This window comes from Miscanthus floridulus, chromosome 1, assembly GCF_019320115.1.
Source record: "Miscanthus floridulus cultivar M001 chromosome 1, ASM1932011v1, whole genome shotgun sequence".
NCBI classification, from domain to species: Eukaryota; Viridiplantae; Streptophyta; class Magnoliopsida; order Poales; family Poaceae; genus Miscanthus; species Miscanthus floridulus.
Genome location: NC_089580.1, coordinates 167,825,616 through 167,836,217, shown reverse-complemented (window position 1 = coordinate 167,836,217; position 10,602 = coordinate 167,825,616). Strand labels below are relative to the sequence as shown.

The 10,602-nt window shown below is 50.3% G+C and overlaps 1 protein-coding gene across 2 annotated transcripts; it reads right to left on the bottom strand.

Moving 5' to 3' along the window:
* Positions 1 to 1,234: 1,234 nt before the first annotated feature.
* Positions 1,235 to 6,986, bottom strand: LOC136547391 (uncharacterized). Of its 2 annotated transcripts, XM_066539352.1 has the most exons (4): positions 6,117 to 6,932; positions 5,902 to 6,009; positions 5,725 to 5,778; positions 1,235 to 3,060 (listed from the first exon to the last, which is right to left on the bottom strand). In XM_066539352.1, the coding sequence occupies exons 1-4, from the start codon at positions 6,794 to 6,796 to the stop codon at positions 1,458 to 1,460; spliced, it is 2,445 nt and encodes an 814-aa protein (XP_066395449.1). In that variant the 5' UTR covers positions 6,797 to 6,932; the 3' UTR covers positions 1,235 to 1,457. The 2 variants fall into 2 exon arrangements, with proteins under 2 accessions (XP_066395449.1, XP_066395442.1); XM_066539345.1 differs by having other exon boundaries at positions 5,902 to 6,986.
* Positions 6,987 to 10,602: the final 3,616 nt, after the last annotated feature.

Here is a 10,602-nt window from a genome sequence, read left to right as displayed (position 1 = left end):
CATTTGCCCTTGGGCATGGATCCTGAAGGAAGCATACGATAACCACTACGGTCTAGGAGGAAACTCACATCATCTACAGTATGGACGTGGGGTCACTGAGCCGTCTGCTCCCCGTAGGGTCACGATTCAGCACCCTGGTCCGTCGCGCCGCCCGTCGGGGCGGGATGGGACGTGACCACTTGCTGACAAGGCCAGAACACAGCCCTATCAGGATCAGCGGACAGACGTCCGCATGGAGCTGTCCCTGGCACCGTCTGCCATGTGAGCAAAGCTTGCTCAGAGGAAAAAGAAGACCCGGCACCTTCGAAGGACCTTCTTTACCTCTGGTTTTTCTTCTTTCTCCCATCTGTAATCTCTGCTTCCCCTTGGTCTATAAAAGGGAAGGCAGGGCACCCCACTAAGGGGACAACTCGACTCAACACACACACATCTCACATAGCTGAGCAGCGACCAAGCTCTCAGGACCCATTCGACTTTTCCATCATGGACTTGGGATCTTTCCCTCTCTTGCTCATTTGTAACCCCTACTACGAACCTTTCAGTGCTAATAACACGAGCAACAGCCGTAAACTGGATGTAGGGACATTCTGCCCGAACCAGTATAAACCTTGTGCCTTTTAGCACACCATCCGGGTCCAACGCGCAATAAACAAATTTACTCGTTGGTGTTTACTCGAAACACCGACAGAAATAGATATATTTTTAGAAATATTTTGGTGCTAATTTAATGTTCTTGCTGAAAATAAAATTATTTAAAAAAATAAAGAAATTTTATATTGTTATAAAATCACCTTTGAAACCAGCTAGTATCTATAATTTATTTGTTAAAGAATTTTTTGGAGCTGCGAGGCTAAAAACAAAATCCAGCTATAGGTCGATGGAAAAAAAATGGTTTTGTTTCTTCTCATGAACGATGAATCGAATAAAAATGTACCAGTGTTCGAACACTGAAATAGACAAGGAATTAAGCAAACTTGTATGTACTAGGTTCTATTCTGAATCTCTAGTGCAATACTTGATGCTTATTCACATGGGCTCTGGGAATTGAAGAGGGTCGATGTTTTATGGGCCCTAACTCCATCTCATTTGTAACGGAAGGGATAAATCGGTAAACTCAGAGCTTGTACTGGCATTATGAAGGCAGGCTACCGCCTGCATGATTCGTTTCATCAAAAAAAGAAAGAAAGCAGGCTACCGGGACTAGGAATCTCTCTCAAAAACGAACACTTGTAAGTCAGTGTTAATACTGAATAATGTATTCGGAAAATTGTGCAAGTCAGTGTCAGTACTTAGTAAAGACAATACACGGATCAACAAAAAAAACACTACACTTCTTAACAAAAAACCGTGCAACGACGCGATCGTGAAAAAAAACTCTACAGGTAGTCAGGTGACTGCACACAGCACATACATTCAGCTCCGTACTGTACGTTTCAGCAAGCTGGTCCTCTCATGTGTCAGGTTGCCGCTTCGTTTCTCTCTCCGTTCTCCTGGGACGCTGAGTCGGGGGCTGTCTTCTTCCCTCTCCTGACCCAGCTTGACAGCAGCACATGTATGGCGAAGTAGGCGAGCACAGCGAGAACGAGGGCGGAAACATACACAGAGGTCTTCCACGTCCTGCTGGACCCGGCGGCGTAGGCGATCAGGAGGCCCAGCAGGTCCAGCACGATCGTCGCGTTCATGACCCCGAGCCAGAGCCACCACCACTTGTCGTGCTCGTGCAGCGGCTCTGGCAGCAGCAGGACGATGACGATGACGGACGCCACGAAGGAGGTGGAGTTGCTGTAGAAGAAGGCAAGGTACCGGGCCCTCCGGTAGTCGTGCATCACCGGGTCGCCCGCGGTGTGAGTGCCGTCGTTGGACTGCCATGCCCCGCCCGGCGGCGCCAAGCCGGCCTGGTAGGTCACGCTCGCCACAAGGATTCCAAGCAGCATCAGATACTTGCGCTTGGCATGTGCCCTCTTTCCTTCACGGCGAGCTTTGGCTCCTTGAGGAGCTCTGTGCTCGGCTCCCATGGCATTTGGCACCTCAGCAGCAACAGCACTGGCTTCTTCTTCTTCTTCCCCGGGTGCCTCTCTTGCTGCTCTTCTGTTGCAGTTAGCATTGTCATCTTGTTTTTTCAGATGGATCACAAGGAACACTGCAGCCAGCAAGACCACAGTGGACAGGACCACTGCCGCCAACGCGAAGATATAGATGGATGTCTTCAGATGCTGCGTGCAGCCGGCGGCGTAGCCGCCCATGATTCCAATCAACCCGGCCGCCGTGCAGACAGACAGCGCATTGCTCCGAATGGCAGGATGGTACAGATTGGGGTTCACGAGGATGATGATGAGCGCGATGGACAGCATGAAGCTCACCGAGTTGCAGTAGAAGAAAGCCGTGTAACGGCGCGGGTAGTTGTTGAGCAGGACCGGATCGCCGGCATGTCGCCCGGTATGGCTATCGTCCTGGACCAGAAAGCCGCCCGGCGGTGTCAGCCCGGCTTGGTAGGTGATGGTCGCGGCCAAGATGGCGAAGAGGAGCAGCCGCTTGCGCCTCTTTTCCACGAGCTCCGCATCATTTTTCTCCTCAAGGGAAGTTTCATCATTCCCTCTCGCGCTCGCGCTGCCGTCCTTGTGGTCCAGCGTCAACAAGACGACATGGATCACCACGTAGACCAGCACGACACCTGCCAGGGCCATGGCGTAGATGGACGTGCTCACGTCCCGGCAGCTGCCGGCGGCGTAGGCACCGATGAGGCCGAACAGGTCCAGCACCATGGCGGCCTCCAGCGCGTTGTGGTGGTGCAGGGTCTTCTTCCTAACCAGCACAATGGCAACCAAGGAGGCAACAAAGGCGACGGAGTTGCAGTAGTAGAACGCCTTGTACCGCCTTGGGTTCGTGGTCAAAAGGATCGGATCACCGATCTTGTAGATGCTGCCGCCGTCGCTCTGCCAGAGGCCACCCGGCGGGTTCAGGCCTGCTTGGTAGGTGATGGCCGTCGCGAGAGTGGCGAGCAGCAGGACTAGAGAGCGAGCCTTCTCCAGCGCTTGATTCTGTTGCTTCTCATGCTCGTCGCTGGTTAATTACAGAGAGAAACAGATCAATCAAAAAGTATAGAGAAACCAGAATCAAATTACGTTTTTTTCGTTCGTACTTCGACAATTTTCTCTCCTCTATTAATATTTTTGACTGGCAGAAGTCCTGCCAGCTATTTTTTTTCAGAAAAAAAAAGAGAATCAAATTGCATAGTGCAATGCCAATAATATGCTGACAAGGAAAGAGAAAATGTGCTGTGTTTGTACCGGTCATTGCCATTACTAGGTTGGGGACTCTGAGTTTGCTGCTGCTGCTGCTCATCAAATTTTTTAGTGTGCTGTGTTTGTTTTCTTTTTTCAGTTTTCAGTCAATTTTTTATTTCTTAGTTTCAGTTTTCATTCAAATTTTTTAATGTTTTTTTAATTTTATATAAGATAGTGTAAGCGAAACATTTAGTTGCTGCTCTTTAATAAATGTGGTCAGATTTAGTAACTTTCAGTTGTCAGATTGATTGCCGATGTGTCTATTTGCCTGTAGTTTTGTTTGACCGTTGGATCCGCATCACAGGGTTTAAAATTCGTTTGTTTTTCATCATGTTTGTTTGTTGGTTTCAACCAGGCTTATTCAATCAGCAACAGTGTTTTTCTCTCACAACAAACCAGCACCAGCCAGTCCAAACCAGCCCAGAAACCAACCAGTGAACACGCCGTTTGTTTGCTCCAACAGTTGTTTCTGGTCCTGGTATAATCCGATTGTTTTTTTATTTGTTAGTTTCAGTTTTCAGTCATTTTTTTAATGTTAGTGTAAGCGAAACATTTAGTTGCTGTCCTTTAATAAATGTGGTCAGATTTAGTAACTTTCAGTTGTCAGATTGATTGCCGATGTGTTTATTTGTCTATAGTTTTGTTTGACCGTTGGATCTACATCATAGGGTTTGACATTCGTTTGTTTTTGTTTGCTCCAACAGTCGTTTGGGGGTCCTGGTAGAATCCGGTTTTTTTTTCTCTGCCAACAACCGACTGTTTTGGAGGACCTAAAACAACCGACTACTACGTAGACAAACTCTAGTTTTAATTGACTTGGAGAGTTGGAATAGGAGGGACATGCTCTTCCGGTTCGTACCGTAACTACTGTCGGGGACCAATTCTAGGGTATCCGAAGAGGAGGGGCTAATGATCGTCAACGTTAATTCATCCGAGCAGTCAAAAGCGCGACTACGACTCCAACTGGCCCCCAAGTGCGCGGGCTTTGCCTCGACCGACCTCTGGAGAGCCTTTGGGGGCGGGCTCCGCCTCGCCCGACATCGAGGCCGCGGGCTCCGCTTTGCCCGACACCGAGGCCACGGGCTCCGCCTCGCCCGACCCCAAGGCCACGGGCTCCGCCTCGCCCGACCCCAAGGTCGCGGGCTCCACCTTGCCCGACCTCTGGGGGCGGGCACCGTCTCACCCGACCCCAAGGTCGTGGGCTCCACCTCGCCCGACCTCTAGGGGCGGGCGCCGCCTCACCCGACACTGGGGTCGCAGGCTCCGCCTCGCCCGACCTCTGGGGGCGGGCTCCGCCTCGCTCGACCCCGAGGCCACGGGCTCCGCCTCGCCCAACCTCTGGGGGCGGGCACCGCCTCGCCCGACACCGGGGTCGTGGGCTCCGCCTCGCCCAACCCCAAGGTCGCGGGCTTCGCCACGCCCGACCCCAAGGTTGCAGGCTCCGCCTCGCCCGACCCCGAGGCCACGGACTCCGCCTCGCCCGACGGAGTCCCATACCGCCGCCAACCACTCTAGGTCCAGGCGTATGGCCCTGGGTCAAAACTATGACACCAGAGAAGAGACTGGCACGCCTCGATGTAATCCGTGGCCACGACGGGCCATACCTGAGGATTCACATCAAGAACAGCGTCGGACGTATCGGTGTTATTCTGCCTAACCCTCGTACGAACACTGACAGGTGCGTTAGTTCACCACGACGTCCGCTAAGACGGAGTGGAGCGCCATGACCGACAGACGACGCCTGCGCATGGCGCCAGTGATGAACAGGGTCGCGACGTGGCGCCGTCCCTGTTGACATCTACAGGAGCGGCGGGACCCGCATGAACGAGAAGGACCCGGCGATCCTGAAGGCCTTCGGCTCTCTCTCTCTCTCGTTCTTTTCTTTCCCTCCGCTGTAACCCGTGCTTTCCCTTGGCCTATAAAAGGGAAAGCAGAGCGTCTCATGAGAGGCATGAAAAAAAAACTCATCGAACCCCGAACTGATCAGAGCACGACCCGAACACACGGCTGAGCAGCAACCAAGCTCTCTCAGCACCCGTTCACTCTTTTCACCAGAGACTTGGGACATGTCCCTCTCTCGCCCGTTTATAACCTCTACTACGAACTTTCAGTGCTAGTAACACGAGCAGCAGCAACGAACTGGACGTAGGGACATTCTACCCGAACAGTATAAACCTCGTGTCCTCTTAGCACACCATCCAAACCAGATGCGTAATATTAGAAATTTACTCGTCGGTGTTAACTCGAAACACCGACACTGACTTTGTCATTACTAGTTTGCAGACCTTAGTTCGTTGCTGCTGCTCATTGCTGATAAATGACAGTGAAAGCAATACCATTAAAAATTTGCAAGTAAAATGTCGTTGAATTGCATACTGCAATTTCAATAATTTGCAGAGTATATAGAAAGATAAAGGACAGTATGTTCTTCCGTCCGTACCTGCCATTGTTGTCATTGCTGGTTTCCGGACCTTGAGTCTGTTGACGCTCATCACTGATAGATTACAGAGAAAACGGTGATTAGTTCGCATACTGAGCTTAAAACGGCGATAGAGCGAAGAAATTGCACAAAATTGCAGGGGACGACAAAGAAGGATCATATATGATCTGCCAGTACCTGCCATTGCCATTAGTTTGTTGCCCCTGACTCGAATTTGCTTGTTGAAAGAGCAAAACAAAAACCACTTGGATGAGAATGCACACGGCAACGACACCAACCAGAGCGCTGACATAGATGGTCGTGTCAATCTTCCGGCTGCTGCCGGCAGCATACGCCGCCAGGAGGCTGATGAGCGTGACGGCGATGAAGCCGTAGATCTCATAGGACCGTACCTTCTGGCTGAAGCAGAGCTTCTTCTCCAGGAGCATGACGAGGATGAGCAGGGACGCGACGAACGCCGTGGTGTTGCAGACGAAGAACGCCTTGAGGCGCGCGTCGTGGGGCCCTCCCTTGAGGATGGCGTCGCCCGGGCGGTGGCCGTCCTCGGGGTGGTCCCAGAAGCCGCCCGGCGCGCTGAGGCCGGCGACGTACGTGACGCTCGCCGCGAACGTGGCCAGCAGCATGAGCACCTTGCGGAGCCGCTCCGGCGCGCTCTTCCCTCTCTTGTACTTGTCCTCCTCCGCCGGCGACCTCGAGGCGAGGACCAAGTGGGCCACGAGGTAGCCGACGACGCCGGCCGACAGCACCAGGGAGTAGACGGCCGTGAGCGTGTCCCGGAACGCCCCCGCCGCGTAGGCGCCCATGAGACTGAGCAGGTCCAGCACCATGACGGCCCGGAGGACGCCGAGCAGCGGCGCGAGCCTGATGATCCCCCCGCTGTCGTGCAGCACGGACAGGATGAGGACGAGGACGATGACCACGAGCGACGATGCGAAGGCGGTGGCGTTGCTGTAGAAGAACGCCAGGTAGCGGGCGTAGTTCGTGTCGCGGATGATGGGGTCGCCGGCGATGCGGTGGGCGGCGCGGTCGGCAGTCTGCCAGACGCCACCGGGGGGGTTGAACCCCGCGCCATACGTCACCGTGGCCACCAGCGTAGCCAGCAGCAGGAGATACTTGCGCAGGCTGTACTCCCACGATTCATCCTTGCCGCCTGGCCTCGCCATTGCCGGCGGTGTGACCGCGTGAGCGGCTGGATGCCTGGATGTGGATGGAGACGCTGAATGTGACTATGTGAGGGCGTGCAGATTGGGAGTTTTATGACTTTTCAGCGACGACTTGACCCCGCGTGCTTACGTGTAGCAGAACTCAACCTGCCTGGACCCTGGAAGTGGAGGTGCCTCGTCTGTTGTCTCTGGCTCTTTGCCACGAAACTTCACTCCCCAGCGGGCACAAACCGTGGTCGTTGACGTGGAACAGAAGGTTAGGTCGTCGCAACCTGAGCCTACGGAACAATTGTGTGCATTTGTCATAACCAGATACCACTGTCACTCTGCCAGCGGTAATGACAGGCAACCATATCAGTAAAAGTAAATCCTACTTTAGATATTAACGACTTAACGTGATAACATCAACGTCCTCGAAAGTAATAATGAATGAACATTGCAGACGACCACGTCCAATTTTCTCTGGGAGTACAAATGACAAGAAGCATGGGGTAGCTGCGAGCTAAGACAAAAAAATGACTATGGCCTGTTTGTTTCCGCGTATAAGCGCGTCAGCGACCCGTAGAAGCCAAACGAGCAGCATCAAGCCGTTTACCATAATCACGCATCCGTGAAAAAGCGAGGTTTGGCCTACGGTGAAATCACAGCTCTAAGGCTGCGATTTGGATAATCGGCTCTACATTTCTCCTTCTACCTTCCATCGGCACCCTCGCTATCTCTCATCCAACACGACGGCGCCGCAGGCGAGTCTGCCCCTCCCTCAGCTCATGTCGCCGCCCACCGTCCACGCCTGTTGTTTGTGCCGCCGTCTGCCCACCGCCTAAGCAGGTTGCGGCGCCACCCCTCCGTCTACTGGAGCCCCTCCCCCTCCGTGCGAGTCGCCGGCGGGCCATCTCTACGCGTCTCCCTTCCCTGCGTGACCCGTCGGCGGCGCCGGCACGTCCCTCTCTTTGGCGGTAGGCGCCGCACTTGCCATGTGCGAGTCGCCGGCGCCGCTCCTCCCTCCCCTTGACGACTATGCACGAGTCACCGACATCACCCCTCTCCTTCAACCGCCGTGTTTGCTTCTCAGATTGCATTGAAACCTATGGAGAAACAATGTACTAGATGATAGAGTTTCTTGGACTATCTAGGCGTAGATCTAGTGGGTAAACATAACTTATGCACCTCGCCTGGCCGATGTCGTGGCCAGGGTGCCGGTGACGAAGTAGCCACAGCGGGTCAGAGTAGAGGTAGCCGTGACGTGCCTGCTAGGTCGTTGTAGGTAGCAGCAGTGCAGGCGCGGTGCTGTGGCGGTGGTAAAGGCGATGGAGCTTCCCGTCGCTCACAGCGTGCCCTCTAGATCGGCTTAGGGATAGGAAAACCTTGGTGGGGCGCTGGCAGCTACGGTGAACCTCATCCCTTGTGCCCCAGCCCCCACCGTCCTTTTATGGCGCTACGCGATGGGGGGCTATCAGCCAGTAGAAAGGCTGAGCGCCCCCATTCAGGGCGCGGATTAAGGGCCCAAGGGCCAATTGGTGGAGATCAACCTAACATTCTCCCCCTTGATCTCACCTTATGACTTAAACTTAACTTTCTTTTTCTTTTTTCCATTCCATCATAGATCAGTGCATAGAGCACGCCTCATCGTCACGGTCAGTTGTCATTAGATTTAACAGCTACAATGCACCTCTCTGTTTTGAAACAGATACTCAACTAGGCCCTTAGTATCCAGAAATCATAGGCTTTCCCATAAACCCATGTCGATTGTGTGTTCTCTGAACGCACTGGGTGGTTAGCCTTTGGTAAGCGGATCCACAAGTACTTGCTCGGTACTTATATGCTCAATGCTTTCAAAATGATTCTGGATTTTTCCTTTACAACATATAACTAAGTGTCAATGTGTTTGGCAGCACACTTGACCTGTTGTCTTATGAGTTATCTTACTTTAAATGGTTATTGTTGTTATCTACCATTGCTAAATCTGGGTACAGATTCCCTTAACCACCTTTTGCCTGTTCCCAAAGCCTCATGAGAAGCTATACTAGGGTATGCATTATTGATGACACCACAACTGTTTCTTTAGAGCTTTTCCACAATATTACTCCAACTGCAAGTGTTAGCAACTACTATAGATTTTACTACACATCTCGGCAAGGTTTAACATTTGTACCCGCAACTATTTGAGAGTACTTGTTCTTTCTTACTCGGCATGAGGCCTATGATACTTTGTAAAATTGCAAGACATTCTTAACTCCATTCCAATTATCTATATTTGGACTGGACTTCTACCAAAACATCCCGGATACATGAGCTATGTCAGGGTATGTTCTTACTTGTACACTCATTGAGCTTCCAATAGCTGAAGCATCTAGAACCATGTTCATTTGATCGATCTCATATCGGTTCCTAGAACACTGAAGTTTCCAAATCTATTACCCTTGACCATAAGAGCAGACATAGGTTTATTCGCATGCATACTTTATTTCTTTAGAATCTTTTCTAAGTATGCCTTTGCGATAGTCCTAATACCCCATTTTCTTCTATCTAGGTGAATTTGGATTCCTAGAACCAATGACGCTTTACCAAGATCATTCACATTGAAACTTGAGGACAAAACTTCTTCTCCAATGACAGATTAGCATCACTACTAGTGAGTAGAATGTCATCTATTCACAGGATGTGGAAAATGAATTTTCCATTCTTGAACTTCGCATAAACGCTATTGTCCTTCTTATTTTCTTTAAAACCTAAACTTTCTTATTGTTTTCATCAACTTTAAATACTACTATCTAGAGACTTACTTTTAACCCATAAATGGATTTCTACAGGCGACATCCCATACAATTTTTTCTTCTACGACAAAACCTTTGGGTTGTGCCATGTTAACGTTTTCATACAATCCCCGTTGAGGAATGTCATCTTTACATCCATCTGATGTAACTCTAAATCGTAATGTGCTAATAACACCATTATGATTCTAAAAGAATCCTTGTATGAGACTGGAGAGAAAACTCTCATCATAATCTATTCATTCTCTTTACGTAAAGCATTTTGCTAAAAGTCGTGCTTTATATCTTTCTATATTCCCTTTGGAGTCACGTTTTGTGATGTAGACCCTTTTACAGCCTACTATTTTGGCTCTATTAGAAATTTCTTCTAAGCCCCAAAATATCATTGGTATTCATCGAATTAATTTCAGCTTCCATAGCTTCTTGCCATGTAAACGAGTAAACGCTTCTCATGGCTTCTTTAAATGAGGTGGGATCACCCTCCATTTGAATTTCTTTACTAACATAGACTTCATAGTCATCAGAAAAACTGGTTTGCTAATTCTTTGAGACCTGGGGCCTTAGCTACTGGCACTTTCATATGGGGTTGTTGTTGCTCTTCATTGCCAAAAGGTAATTGATTCTATAGGCTCATGTATTACAAGATCCTTGTTTATATTATTCATCTTCTTCGAAGAGCTAACAATAGGTGTTGAGTCACACAACATCAACAGGTATTAAGAAACTTGTTGCTCCTGAGTCACTGGAGTGGGCACGCAGTCCCTCTTCTCTTCAAATCTTAGGTCTCTACATACCGCTATATACCATGCTCCCCTAGATTTTTCCATCTTTTAAAAGATGGTGTATCTTCAAATATCTTATTTAGGTTTAATCTGTTAAATCCTCATATGGCACTTTAAGCAACCACCTTAATATCTTTGAGGCTGACTACGCTATCTTTCTGT